This window comes from Nerophis lumbriciformis, linkage group LG23 (assembly GCF_033978685.3).
Source record: "Nerophis lumbriciformis linkage group LG23, RoL_Nlum_v2.1, whole genome shotgun sequence".
Taxonomy (NCBI): domain Eukaryota; kingdom Metazoa; phylum Chordata; class Actinopteri; order Syngnathiformes; family Syngnathidae; genus Nerophis; species Nerophis lumbriciformis.
Window position 1 is genome coordinate 10370067 of NC_084570.2, and position 15776 is coordinate 10385842.

The 15776-nt window shown below is 40.6% G+C and overlaps 1 protein-coding gene across 2 annotated transcripts; it reads right to left on the minus strand.

Moving 5' to 3' along the window:
* Positions 1–752: 752 nt before the first annotated feature.
* Positions 753–14831, minus strand: cdadc1 (cytidine and dCMP deaminase domain containing 1). 2 transcript variants are annotated; one of them, XM_061985144.2, is made up of 12 exons: positions 14713–14831; positions 14222–14427; positions 14054–14148; positions 11040–11217; positions 10624–10900; positions 10346–10552; positions 4962–5092; positions 4845–4894; positions 4576–4745; positions 2349–2538; positions 2241–2280; positions 753–2171 (listed from the first exon to the last, which is right to left on the minus strand). In XM_061985144.2, the coding sequence occupies exons 2-12, from the start codon at positions 14316–14318 to the stop codon at positions 2068–2070; spliced, it is 1539 nt and encodes a 512-aa protein (XP_061841128.1). In that variant the 5' UTR covers positions 14319–14427; positions 14713–14831; the 3' UTR covers positions 753–2067. The 2 variants fall into 2 exon arrangements, with proteins under 2 accessions (XP_061841128.1, XP_061841129.1); XM_061985145.2 differs by having other exon boundaries at positions 14222–14422; positions 14713–14821.
* Positions 14832–15776: the final 945 nt, after the last annotated feature.

Here is a 15776-nt window from a genome sequence, read left to right on the forward strand (position 1 = left end):
TTACTTTATCATGAAACATTTCGTACTGTATTATGTATGACAGAGGTCTTCAACATTTTTTAGGCCCAAAACACCAAACTAATGGAGAGATGGAGCGGGGACCCCCTTACTTATATCTTGTATAGAATTGTATTTTAAATTAAACTGGTCCTAAATGTGCATTGATACTATGCAATACTAAGATATTGAAATATTATAGTGTAATGCCACTAATAGCTAGCTGGCAACTAGCATGCTAATCACACTTAGTGCACTAATCACGAGAAGACAACTGGTGCGTTAAACCGTAGCTGACAACAAGCACGCTTATCGCTAGTTGGCAATTGACGAGTGTATCGCTAGCTGACAACTGCCGTGCTAAACGCTTGCTGACAACTGGTGCGCTTATCGCTAGCTGACAACTAGCAGGCTAATCGCTAAATGATAACTAACACACTAAATTCCAGCTAACAATGGGCACACTAATCGCTGGCTGACAACTAATGTGCTAATTGCTTGCCGGCGGCTTGCACGGCTAATGATAGCTGGCAACTGGTGCGCTAATTGCTAGCAGGTAACTAGCGTGCTAATCGCTAGCTATCAGAAATGCAATAATATAATTATTGTTTTATTTAAAACTTCAAGATACATTGAGTATGGTGTCAAAAACATTGATTTTTGAATTAATCACGATTTGTATTTGTAACTATTCTTTAAAAAAAAAAAAAAAAAAAAAAAAAAAAATATATATATATATATATATATATATATATATATATATATATATATATATATATATATATATATATATATATTCAATCTGTCCTGTCAAGCCACTTAGGCAAATCATATTGTTGATGTAGATGATCATATTTGTTGTACAGATCTCCTTTAGAAAAAAATAAGTTGCCTTATTTGTATTTGACTTTATTAATTATTTGGGTAGAATTGTATTGAACAAAATCAATCAATGTTTATTTATATAGCCCTAAATCACAAGTGTCTCAAAGGGCTGCACAAGCCACAACGACATCCTCGGTTCAGATCCCAAAACAGTTTTCTTTGAAGTAATACAAACATTTATCAGAGCTGTTTATCTATTTTGTGTAGGAATGTAGTTAATCAAAGAATTGACACCCAATGTCATTAAAAATTTATGAATTTTGAATGTAGAATCGATTCTGAATCGAATTGTTATCCTCAGGAATCGAATCGAACCGCGCGGTGCCCAAAGATTCACGGCCCGAGTGTCCATGCCACTTCTATTTCGATACTACATTACAGTGTCTTAATGTGTATTTAAATACATTTAAACTCATGGAAGAATTACCTGGTGAATCTAAAAATATATTCAAAATAAAGTATAATCAACCAAAAAGTGCAGTACCTACATGGACCCCCTAGGGCAGTGGTTCTCAACCTTTTTTCAGTGATGTACCCCCTGTGAACATTTTTTAAATTCAAGTACCCCCTAATCACAGGAAAGCATTTTTGGTTGAAAAAAAGAGATAAAGAAGTAAAATACGTCATCAGTTTCTGATTCATTAAATTGTATAACAGTGCAAAATATTGCTCATTTGTAGTGGTCTTTCTTGAACTATTTGGAAAAAAAGATATAAAAATAACTAAAAACTTGTTGAAAAATAAACAAGTGATTCAATTATAAATAAAGATTTCTGCACATAGAAGTAATCATCAACTTAAAGTGCCCTCTTTGGAGATTGCAATAGAGATCCATCTGGATTCATGAACTTAATTCTAAACATTTATTTTGTTGAAGTATTATTCAATAAATATATTTATAAAGGATTTTTGAATTGTTGCTATTTTTAGAATATTTAAAAAAAAATCTTACGTACCCCTTGGCATACCTTCAAGTACCCCCAGGGGTACACGTACCCCCATTTGAGAACCACTGCCCTAGGGGTCCCCTGTTGAAGACCTCTGATGGTATGATAATGAACTTAAACATGATTTTTATGTGTGAGTTGCTTCGTAAAGATGAGGTCGGTGTGGTTTGGTGAGAGTTCTCCTCAACAGCAGCATGAAGAACATCAAATGTTTGTGGACCTCCAGGGAAAGCGATACTCAGCTCATAGGAGGCGAGTTGTCGGCCGCGCTGTCGTCGCGGAGCTTCTTGATGCCTTGCTTCTCCTGCTCCTCCCGCTGCCTGCGCTTGCCCGCGAAGCCGTCTGGAACCAAAATATTGACGTTAGCAAGCATCAGGCGGGATCAAGTACAGATAGGAAGACGGATCTTACTGGCGTTGACGTAGGAGGACGTGACTGGGTTCCTTTGCCACTGTGAATACACACTTTTTACTTCCACTTGTTGTTTACTAACGTGCCGCAACATGAAAGAACGCTCACTATGAACTTCTGGATGCCCGTCAGGTTGCTGAAGCGCAGGTAGGAAATGTCTCCTTTGTCCCGATCCCGGTCGTGGTCGTTGGTGTAGATGTGCGTGATGCCGGCGCCTCGGATCAGAGGGACGCACTCGTCACAGGGACATTTTGTCACGAACAACATGGCGGCTTCCTCTGGGTAGATATCGCGGGTCCTACAAAAACGGTGTCAAAGTCACGTCAGGCAGCACCGGCACGCACTGCAAAAAGTCAGTGTTCAAAAACAAGGGAAAAAAAATACAAAAATGAGGCGTATTTTACTTGAACTAAGCAAAATTATCTGCCAATAGAACAAGAAAATTTGGCTTGTCAATACTTTCCAAAACAAGTAAAATTAGCTAACTTCAATCATACTTGCCAACCTTGAGACTTCCGATGGTCGGGAGTGGGGCGGGGGCGTGGTTGGGGGCGTGGTTAAGAGGGGAGGAGTATATTTACAGCTAGAATTCACCAAGTCAAGTATTTCGTATATATATATATATATATATATATATATATATATATATACACACATATATATAAGAAATACTTGACTTTCAGTGAATTCTAGCTATATATACAGTATATATATATATATAAATATATATTTATTGTATTATATATATATATATATATATATATATAAATAAAATAAATACTTGAATTTCAGTGTTCATTTATTTACACATATACACACACATAACACTCATCTACTCATTGTTGAGTTAAGGGTTGAATAGTCCATCCTTGTTCTATTCTCTGTCACTATCTTTCTAACCATGCTGAACACCCTCTCTGATGATGCATTCTGCTTTGTCTCCTTGTTGTGTGCGCAGTTGTGCACTGCACTCTCTAAAAGCCCTAGATGTTAATGTCACATATGCATGTACAGTAGATGTCAGTATTGTCCTGTTTAAGAGTGTCACAACATTGCTGTTTACGGCAGACGAACTGCTTTACAAAAACGTGACTGCTGTTGTTGAGTGTTGTTACCGCGCTGGGAGGACGTTAATGAAACTGCCTAACAATAAACCCACATAAGAAACCAAGAACTCGCCCTCGATCATTCTACAGTTATAACGTGATTGGGCAGGCATGCTGTTTATATTGTGGGAAAGCGGACGTGAAAACAGGCTGTCGACACGTCATTCAGGTCCGCCTGAATTTCGGGAGATTTTCGGGAGAAAATTTGTCCCGGGAGGTTTTCGGGAGAGGCGCTGAATTTCGGGAGTCTCCCGGAAAATCCGGGAGGGTTGGCAAGTATGACTTCAATGAACCCAAAAATACCTTAAAATAAGTATATTGTCACTAATAACAAGTGCACTTTTCCTGATAGAAAAAAAATGAGACCTTTTTGCTCAATATGTTGAAAAATATTCTTACATTAAGTAAATGCTAGTGCCATTATCTTGACATAATGATATGCACTCTGCATTACGTTTCTTGAAACCAGCAAACTTACACTAAAAACGAGTTTATTGTTCTTAATGGAAAGGCAACAAGGCAACCGCTTGTTACTCTCGGGGTCTCCTAGCCGCTCAGGCAAATCATATGGTCTAAAAATGCATTTTTCCATTGATAACATGACATCATCACGCCAAGTGCGTGCTCTTTCAGTCAATTATAGTGCGCATATATACAGCCCGGCCCCGGGCAAAACATTTTTTAATTGTCATTTTGAAGAATTAATCTGAATGTGCATGAACTATTTCTGTTCACATTTGTTAGAAATGTCACATGTTAAATGTTTAAATATTAACTGTCAGTTTACTGTACTGTGCCAACTGTACTACTATATGAGTACGTAATTTCAATTGTTTCATTGAAAATAAAGCAGCAAAGTCCATTTGGCTGTCATCTGTTTTAATTATGAGACACATTTGTGTCAAAATCATGATTTTTTTTCATGCTTGAAATAAGAAATTATTACTTTAAAAAAAGTAGTTTTATACTTGTGTTGATGACACAGCTTTGCAACACTTGATATTCTAGTTTCAAGCATGTTTTACTCAATATAGGTCATCAAATCTCAGCAACAAGCTGTAATATCTTACTGAGATCATTTAGGACCAAAACAAGTAAAACACTCTAACATAAAATCTGCTTAGTGAGAAGAATGATCTTATCAGACAGAAAATAAGCAAATATCACCCTTATTTGAGATATTTCATCTTACTTAGATTTCAGTTTTTGCAGTGCTGTTCCAAAGATACCTGAAGGTGAGGGCGTTCTGCTCCGCGTGGATAATGTATCGGTATTTGCGTCGCCGTTTGTCCTCCTGCTTGTCGTCCATCAGCGGGTACTCGGCGTACTGCGAACCCGCCGGGTAAGCGTTATAGCCGCAGCCCACTAGGGACAGGCCACCTGATCTGTTACAGACAGCCTGGGACAAGAGAAAGATATATATTTTATTATGTTAAAAAATATTTTATTTGATCTAAATCCAAAGAAGAAAAGTAACACTGAACACAGGTGAGTATACCGACTGTCTGTGAGCCCAGATCACGGCGCCGACGCCCACTTTTGGGTCCTCTGGAACGATACCGGTGATTACAGACCATACACTATTACTGGTGAAGGACAAGTGTTCCGAGCAGACCTGTCCTGTAAGCCAACAGTCTGGCCTGGATGATGCAATGACGGGCGATTTCTTGGGACACGCCCTCATGGCAAGGGGGCGGCGACGATGACGACGATGTTGATGACGATGCATCAGCAGCTGGGGGTTCCCTGCGTGGCAAAGGGGGCTGCGTCACACAAATATAAGGCGACGTTCACACTTGAAAGTCGGATGTAAAATTCAGATTTTTTTTGTCGAATCCGATCTTTTAATGTGGCCGTTCACCTACTCAGTGGCCTAGTGGTTAGAGTGTCCGCCCTGAGATCGGTAGGTTGGGAGTTCAAACCCCAGCAGAGTCATACTAAAGACTATAAAAATGGGACCCATTACCTCCCTGCTTGGTACTCAGCATCAAGGGTTGGAATTGGGGGTTAAATCACCAAAAATGATTCCCGGGCGCGGCACCGCTGCTGCCCACTGCTCCCCTCACCTCTCAGGGGGTGAACAAGGGGATGGGTCAAATGCAGAGGACAAATTTCACCACACCTAGTGTATGTGTGACAATCATTGGTACTTTAACTATCTTAACTTTAACATTACATGCTTTCTGTAACCAACCGGACCAAACTCACACGCATTACAAACATAGCAGCTAAAATCATCGGCCTACCCACACCCAACATTTCAGACTTAAACCACAGGTCCATCACCCGACTGGCAAAAACAATAGTCCAGGATATCACTCACCCACTACACAAATACATCATCCCACTACCATCAGGGCGCAGGTACAGAACTATCAAATTCCGGAGGGCCCGTCTCAGGAAAAGCCTTATCCCTGCAGCTATAGCCGCCCTTAACAGCAGGCCCGGCCGACCCGTCTGACAAGCCTGTAAATGTGTGTTAGTCTTGTATGATGTCTTTTTGTTTTGTTTTTTGTGTGTGATGTGTAATGTCTAGTGTTTAAATGTACGGCAGTGACAATGAATTTCCCCAAGGGGACCAATAAATCTAAATCTAAATTACAAAAAAAAAAAGTGATTTCTAATGTGAATGCAACCTGACCCGTATGCTGACATGAGGTCATGACATTTTCATAACATGGTCACTGCTGCCTAGTTTCTCTTGTTATATTCTTTTTTTACTGTTATATTTTTATTCTCATTGTTGCTTTTTTATTTTTATTCTTATTGCTATATTTTCTATTTTGTTTCCATTTATACCCCCATTATTTACTTTTTACTTTTTAAATTTGATCTCAATTCTGTACACTGCTGCTGGAATTTTAATTTTCCTGAGGGAACTCTCCTGAAGGAATCAATAAAGTACTATCTATCTATGACGTCGCACGTGTTTAAAGTAAACATGGCTTCAACTCTCGTCGGTCTCAGTACTGTCACATTTGTAGCAATTTCAAGGATTTTGTACAATCCAAGTTAACATTTTTTGAACAAAAATTATTGCGAACAGGACAAATATTTTGACTCTCGTAGTTTAACGGGATATTTTACTTGTAGAGCGTGTCTGTGAGCCAGCAGTCGGAGACAGGAGTGGTAAAACTTTCATAGGAGTTCCTAAAACATTTTTTTTTACATGTTTTCTGATCCGTTGGCAACTATTTATTTTGTAAACGTCTATTTTGGCGAATAATTATGACGCTTATCACTTTTTGATGACATTCTGGTCGGATGAATGCGACCTAAGCACAGGAGCGTTCACATTGAGAAGGCGTTGCATATATATTCAATTTATAGCCACACACTATATATGGGGCGGTATAGCTCAGTTGGTAGAGTGGCCGTGCCAGCAACTTGAGGGTTCCAGGTTCGATTCCCGCTTCCGCCATTGTGTCCTTGGGCAAGACACTTTACCCACCTTCCCCCAGTGCCACCCACACTGGTTTAAATGTAACTTAGATATTGGGTTTCACTATGTAAAGCGCTTTGAGTCACTAGAGAAAAGCGCTATATAAATATAATTCACTTCACTTCACTGACATGAAAAAATCTAATACAGGACACATAAGGGCAAAAAAAAAAATCGGAATTGACCTGCAGCGTGAACAAGGCCTAGATGTCAATACTGGAGAGCTGGAAATGTGGAATTATGTGAAAAAAGTTGTCCTGAATGTTTTCAATGAGGATTGTGAAGATTTTTAAGGCTTGTTTCTAGCAAAAAATGGGAATGATTGCAATGTCCTTAATAAATATTCTGAATGTTTTTGGCCTTGGAAGGTTTTGAATTTGGTTAAGAAATTTGGAAGTAATAAGCTGAGATAGGCTCCAGCACCCCCCGCGACCCCAAACGGGACAAGCGGTAGAAAATGGATGGATGGATGGATGGATGGAAGAAAATCAGAATCTATGTTGTTATTAATTATTGATTTATTTAAGCCTCCAATTACTACACTTAAAAAAAAATTGGGGGGAGGGGGATTATTTTGAATATTTGGTGTTTTTGACATAAAAAAGCTGGATTTCTTTAACACATTTGGTATAAAAGTTTATATCTACAGATAGAGCTGAAGTTCATCTAGAGATGTAAGCATTAAAGATAATAATATATGAATTAATTTATGGCTGAAACTTTTCTGGGTCCCCGGGACCAAACTTGAGGGGAGCCCTAAAGGTTAAAAAAATCTACATAAGTTTGAAAACCCCTGGTTTGAATGTATCGAGAAATGTGGCAAAAAGTTATTCATTTCCATTTTTGGGCACTGAAAAAGTTGAATAGCAGGGCAAATGCCTGACTAGTGTTGGAATGGTTAGTATCCTTAGAGAAATTAGGAAATAGTGAGAATTCTTAGGATCAAAAGGGGTTTGTGTTTGGAAAATGTAGAACATAATTTATTGGATTGTGGGAAAATTCATATCAATATATTAATGGGTAACATTAGTATGGGGAACATATTCACCATTAATTCGTTGCTTATTAAAATGCAAATTAGTAACATATTGGCTCTTAATTAGTCATTAAGTACTTATAAATGCCTTATTCTGCATGACCAGTAAGCCATTAACTAAGAGTCTTCCCTCAATAACCTCAGAATTATTGCTTATTAGTAATCCTAACCCTTATATGTTCCCCTAGTGTCCAAATAACTCTAAATGAAGTCTTTGTTACTTAGAATATGTTACCCATACTAAAGTGTTACCTATTATTGAAATGAATAGGACACTATAGGCCACAAAATGTGCAATTCCAGGTTTTTGGGCTGGGCGATACAACAATATTAATACCGTATTTTCCGCACTATAAGGCGCACCGGATTATAAGGCGCACATTCAATGAATGGCCTATTTTAAAACTTTGTTCATATATAAGGCGCACCGCATTATAAGGCGCATAGAATAGACGCTACAGTAGAGGCTGGGGTTACGTTATGCATCCATTAGATGGAGCTGCGCTAAAGGGAATGTCAACAAAACAAATAGTGATTGTACTGACACTTCTACTTGCTGTTCTCTGTTCAACAACTCACTGTTCGAGTTTGTCCTCCAACTGTAGCCATCTCGCTTAGTCTTCTTTACTTGGCGCAGGTCATCACGTTGCTTCCTCCACTTCCGCACCATTGATTCCTTAATGTTAAATTCTCTCGCTGCTGCTCTATTGCTGTGTTCTACTCCGTGACTGATCGCCTTGAGTTTAAACTCTGCGTCGTAAGCCTGTCTCTTAATAGGAGCCATTTTTGGGTCTTTACATAAAGTTTAGGTCTCGCAACTACGGTAAGCAGCTGCCGACTTCATTTTCCCCCGTAGAAGAAGAAGCGCTTCTCAATCAATGTAAACAATAAATATTTTGACTCTCGTAGTTTTTCGGGCCTTTGTTCAGGCAACCAACCTTGCTTCGCAACTTCCGGTTTCTTCCGGCGAAGAAGAAAAAAATAACCGAACGTTTTTGTGAAACGTATTGATATCGACCACGTGTCTATCACAATATATACCGTATTTTCCGCACTATAAGGCGCACCTAAAAACCTCCAATTTCCTCAAAAGCTAGTAGTAGAAGAAGTGCTTCTTCTTCTACGCTAAGCAGCCGTAGAAGAGGGAAAATGAAGTCGGCGTAGTTACCGTAGTTGCGAGACTTGTTGTGGCTCAATATTGGTCCATATATAAGGCGCACCGGATTATAAGGCGCACTGTCAGCGTTTGAGGAAATTGGAGGTTTTTAGGTGCGCCTTATAGTGCGGAAAATACGGTATATATTGTGATAGACACGTGGTCGATATCAATAAGTTTCACAAAAACGTTCGGTTATTTTTTTCTTCTTCGCCGGAAGAAACCGGAAGTTGCGAAGCAAGGTTGGTTGCCTGAACAAAGGCACTCGCTTTCTGGTAACAGAGCAACGCAGGAAGTGATCGTTGATCAGTGGGAGTGACATTCTAACAGCCAATCAGGTATCAAGTTTGGTTGCGCTATCCTGTTGTCTGGAGGTTGATTCTTTGCATGGAGTGAGAAGAGTGAAAATATTGTGGGTAAAACTGGAAGTCACCTCGATAGTATGGCAGTTTTACTCGTCCCAACAAAGACTGGTATACCACACCACCTGAGCCACGCTCATCCCAGCACAGATGTAACTTCAACCAGTAGAACCCAAGTGTCAAACTCAATGCTCGCCAAATCACGTCACGTGGCCATCCATATAATTTGATGTGGCCCGCCACATTATTTAATGTGGTCCACCAAGTCATTCAATGTGGTCTTCCACATCATTAAAGTGGCCCACCACACTATTTAATGATGTCCGCTACATCATTTAGGGGAGTCGTCACGTCATTAAATGTGATCCACAAAATAATAAATAATGTGGTCTTCCACATCATTTAACAAGTGCCGCCATGTCATTTAAGGTGACCCGTTGCATCACTGAACGTGCTCCGTCACATCATTCAATGTGGTTTTCAATGTAATTTGATGTGGTCTGCCATTTCATTCAATGTGGTGGTGCACCACATTATTTAAGGTGACCCGTAACGTCATTAAATGTCATTCACAACATTATCCAATGTAGTCTTTTGACTAATTTAAAGTCCTCTACATTATTTAAGATGGCTCGTCTTGTCATTAAAAGTTGTGTCTTGGATCAAAGATCCCATCTACTGCCCAAAACAGCAATTCAAATTTGCTGAAACAGCTACAAAAGCAACATGCTTCGACGAAACTAGTAAAGAGAGACACTTCACCGGTAATTAAGAGTTGGACAATATCGGATATCGGCAAAAATGCCATTATCGGACATCTCTAATAATTATCGATATTGACCGATCTAAAACAATTATATCGCGATACAGCTCAGCCCTATTTAGCACTTTGGGTGTTGTTGACCATTCACGCGATGCAAATAAACATCAAATTCAATAAAATGATGACTGAAGAAAAATCAAAGGGTGTAACACTCGGGCGAGGAGATGAGCGTTTCCTAACCGGTGAAAGCCGCAGTGTCGCTGAGGCACCCCGGCCGCCACTGAGGCAAGAACCTCCACCACCTCCCTCATGTTGCGTCTCAGGTTGGAGAAGTAAGGTTCCACGCAGAAGTTCTCCAGATGCATCATGGTCAAAATCTCTCTGTGCTGATGGGCGCTCTCGATCAGGAAGTGTTTGGAGAAATCATGGAAGTGTCTTTCTTGTTCCCTACAGAAGAGCAAGAGACGCGTGTGTAGTTGTGTGTGTGAGCAAGCGCAAACCACAACAAGGTGAAATACCTGCAGAAGAGTTCTTCAGTGTTCAGGTTGAAATCGTCGTCGTCAGTGGCGCTCACCATGAAGTCACACTCTCTGGACGTCTCGCTAACAAACTGCGCCATGCCAGGAGCGAGAGGCTGGAGGAGCAAACATATGTGGGAGCGGCTGTTGGACTTCAGCTTCTCCGTTGCCATGGCATCCAACATGGCCTCCTCTGGGGTGGGAGAACCGTGGGGGCTGCAGCTCAGCATGCTGACCTCAGGGTCTCCAGGCCAGAAGGAGATCTGACTCACCCCGGCTGGAAACACAACCCCCAGAAATTAAGTCAGTCCGTCACTCATGGAACAGATGGGGGAACCTGAGGACAATTGATTAGGGACACACGCCGCGGACAAACCAATCAACACGCTTAGAACGTTCTCATCTCCTCTGCCCACCGTTGATGATCATCTTTAGGCAGGTGGCGCACGGTCGCCTGGAGAAGTACAGCTGACAGTCGGCCAGACGGGCGCCATGTTGGATGATGGCGGCTTGACCCGCGTGGAGCTCATGTCCAGAGTAGTGGAGTCCCATCACTTTGGTGTCCTGCACCACCACGAGACCCACATTGCGGATCTGAACGAGATTATAAAACCCAGAAAAAAAGTTTTTGTTTTGAGTGACAACAATAAGCTACAAAAATGTTCTTTGTTTTGGCATTTTGTAGATTTCAAGCCACACGTTTTCAGGCGCTACCTCGGTTTTTGTTACTAATACATTCAAAAAAGTCTCTGTGGTAGCAAGGCTGGGAACTATTTTTCCCACAAGAAATAATGTAAATCTGATTAAGACTTTCCGGACACAGCAAAAAACAAATTTTATAGAGCAGACCTGGGCAAATTAATGCCCGGGGGCCACATGCGGCTTGTTAAGCTTTTCGATCTGGCCCGCCGGACATTCCCAAATAATTTTTTTAGATCTTTAAGATGGAAACTAGCTGCCATTATGATGTGCAGTGATGTTTTCTAATGACCCTAAGTCTTGAACTATACAAAGTATTTCAATGGTTGGAATCTGCGCTTATGGATGATATACCAGTTACTATGGTCATCTAATTAGTTACTATGGTCATCTAATTAGTTACTATGGTCATCTAATTAGTTACTATGGTCATCTACGTCACAGCAGCTCAGACGAGGCACCAAGCAGTGTGGGCGGGAAGCGTTTCCACAGACGTGGAAGGAGATTTTCACAACAAAGTTCTAAAGCTTAGTGATATATCACATTGTAGGTGGGTTTATTTTGTACCCTTCGCGTTCATATTTCACTGTTTGTTGCGTTTCACTTGATTGTAAAATATGTCGATCGAAAGGGGGTGTGACATTCATATTTTTTCAATATTCAGTGTTTTATCCTTCATAGAAAAATGTAAAATTCTATTAAGTTTTTTCAGGCGGTCTGTCATAACGTTTTTAGCATTCAATCAGACATTATTGTGAGGTTTTGTATTAGTGTTCCTAAAAATAGATATACCGGCCCCCAGACACATTTTTCTCTCTAAATACCCCACCCCCCCGAGTCAAAATAATTGCCCAGGCCTGTTCTAGAGAATAGTTATCTTTCTGTGTGGAGTTTGCATTTTCTCCCCGTGACTGCGTGGGTTCCCTCCGGGTACTTCGGCTTCCTCCCACCTCCAAAGACATGCACCTGGGGATAGGTTGATTAGCAACACTAAATTGGCCCTAGTGTGTGAATGTGAGTGTGAATGTTGTCTGTCTATCTGTGTTGGCTCTGCGATGAGGTGGCGACTTGTCCATGGTGTACCCCGCCTTCCGCCCGGATGCAGCAGATATAGGCTCCAGCGACCCCCCGTGACCCCGAAAGGGATAAAGCGGTCTTCTGCTTCGCCTCTATCTTGTTGTGTGTGCAGTTGTGCACTGAGCTCCAAAAGCCGGAGATGTTATTGTAACGTCCTGGAAGAGTTAGTGCTGCAAGGGATTCTGGGTATTTGTTCTGTTGTGTTTATGTTGTGTTACGGTGCGGATGTTCTCCCGAAATGTGTTTGTCATTCTTGTTTGGTGTGGGTTCACAGTGTGGCGCATATTTGTAACAGTGTTAAAGTTGTTTATACGGCCACCCTCAGTGTGACCTGTATGGCTGTTGACCAAGTATGCCTTGTGTTATTATTAAACCAGTTTAAAGATCATACAACGTGTCAGCATTTCTTGACATCTTTGAGTAAAGACCATTGTTAAGCCCGTCTAACGCTACGTTATTATGTGACTGGACCGGCACGCTGTTTATATGGAGGAAAAGTGGACGCCTGGACAGCATGCGGCTGTTAAGGGGTGAAAGTTTCAGGTGAGAGAGGACGTTAAAGGCAGTGCCTTTAAGGCACGCCCCCAATATTGTTGTCCGGGTGGAAATCGGGAGAAATTCGGAAGAATGGTTGCCCCGGGAAATTTTCAGGAGGGGCACTGAAATTCGGGAGTCTCCCGGGAAAATCGGGAGGGTTGGCAAGTTTGGCAATGACACGACGTGACTTCGACGCGGGCGCGGGAAGGTGCGGGACTGGTACTTTTCAGAGGCGCTATAGTACCGAAAATGATTCATTAGTATTGCGGTACTATACTTATACCGGTATACCGTACAACCCTACTTTAAATACTATCTAAATACGCAAACATTAAAAAAGACCTCTTGACATGAAATAACACCCACATGGTCACCATTACGAGCCGCAAACTTTGAAACGTAGTGTGGCGAAGAACGACTATTACACAACTTATTAGGTCATACTTGCCAACCTTGAGACCTCTGAATTCGGGAGAGGGATGGGGGGCGGGGTTTGGTGGTCCCGGAAGACTTAGTGCTGCAAGGGATTCTGGGTATTTGTTCTGTTGTGTTTATGTTGTGCTACGGTGCGGATGTTCTGCCAAAATGTGTTTGTCATTCTTGTTTGGTGCAGGTTCACAGTGTGGCGCATATTTGTAACAGTGTTAAAGTTGTTTATACGGCCACCCTCAGTGTGACCTGTATGGCTGTTGACCAAGTATGCCTTGCAGTCACTCATGTGTGTGTAAAAAAACGCATATATTATGTGACTGGGTCGGCACGCTGTTTGAATGGAGGAAATATTGTTGTCCGGGTGGAAAATCCGGGTGGAAATCGGGAGAGTGGTTGCCCCGGGAGATTTTCGGGAGGGGCACTGAAATTCGGGAGTCTCCCGGGAAAATCGGGAGGGTTGGCAGGTATGTATTAGGCTGTAATCAGCCCTATGGCCCCTGTAGTGTGTTACACGAGTCATTTTAAAGACCGAAATGGGGCCACAAAAAGCCTGGGTTACACACATGCATTTGCTGCATCAGCCATCTTTATTATACATAAAAAAGTAGTAAATCGACATGCACAACTGATGAAATACTGATGCTCAAATGGCCCTTTCTATAGTAGTAAATATTTGTGCACACACCTGATCATCTTCTTTAGGTCGCTCCAGGGGGAACAACTCCAACCACAAACTCAACAAGCTGAACAGGTTTATCTTTGACAACCTGAGACCATGACCTGCAGCATAAAAAAACACAAGTATCGTTAAAACTATAACATGATTGTGTTAGTGTTTAGAAACAGGCCAAACCTTGCCCTCCTGTGCTAATGGTCTGGGTGCTGCAGTCCCTTGCAAGAGGCCTGCTCTTGCCCACATCAGTCTGATTCGCTCCCCTGCTTTCTTCCATTCAATCAGCGTGCTGCCTTCAAGCAGCACCCGGAAGTCGGGAATTCCGAGTACCCAGACTGACAGCACCTTGGTCTCAGACTCCCCCCGCTTGGAACCCTCGACCTAAGCTTTCAAAATACATTGGACAGCAAGTGAAGGGCTGCGGTGATACCGACAAGACGACTGCAGGACCACCCAAGCGTCAAAAACCGTCCGCGGATGTAATGCGGTCAAGATTTATGGAAAATAACGGATCATCAATGGTTGACCGAAGTAGACAAAAAAACACTGATTCAGGATCAGCAATGCGAGCTAAATGTAACCGCTGCATGTCATTTTTGCTAGCTTGAAGCGGTGAAGGTCGGACAAGCTATGATGAATTGTTCAGCTGAACATTGTTTATTTATGCTCACCTTTGTCAACACAGCCACGATAATCGTCTTTAAAGAGGCCTTCCACGTCTCCGGAGGTTTTTAACAATAGTGTGTTCTTCGCTTATGAGAACACGGACGTGTTTGTTGATGCCACGGACTACTTCCGCAAATAACCCATGACGTCATCGCTTGCTCGTGGAAAATCAAATGTATTTTTTTTTTTTTTTTTGCCGGTTTATAAATTTTACATGTATTATAAAATGATAATTGTATTTATAATTAGTTTCACATATCGTTTAGAATCCAAATAAAATCCACCAGTATGTTACATGTATTATAAAATAATTGTATTTATAATTAGTTTTTATGACTTTCACATATCGTTTAAAATCCAAATAAAATTCATCAAATAGCCATAGCTATTTACAATAATATTTATTTTTAAATCGCATATTTCTCGGTTGTGAACCCATTCATCGTAGTTTATTCACTTGTATAAACCTTGTAAAAATTGAATAAAAACGTTTGTGGCGGCACAGTAGTTCACATCAATGAATAGATCCAAATATCGACAGCACCATTTCAGGTCGATTCTACGTCGATAATGAGATCAATATTCTTCAGTTTTCTTATGTTTATTTTCTAAATCATTTTTGTTGGGTGTTTAAGTGTTTACTGTTAAATTCAGAGACAACTAAGTAATTTTGTGTCAAAACGACAATTAATTTGAATGAGGGCCAATCATATGACTTCTTCAATTGTAACAAAAGAGAATAAGGGAATAATTTCAATTATATTGTTGAGATTATTTTGTATACTGTAAAAAAGCTAAAAAATTTTGAAGTTATATTTGAAGAAAGGTGTTCTTAAGCCTATAAGGTGTATAATTATGTTTTTCGGCATCAACATGTTTTTGTAATTAATTGTACATTGTTTGCAGTTTTACTTATTTATTTTTTGTGTTTAATTGTATTTTTTTGGCAGGTAAAAAAATGGCCCTCCACAAAAAAAAAATCAATAATCTAATCCAAGCACCATCTAATTTTAATCTCCAAAATAAATGGACAGCTAAAGTTCAATAACAATAATAAATGATAATTGAA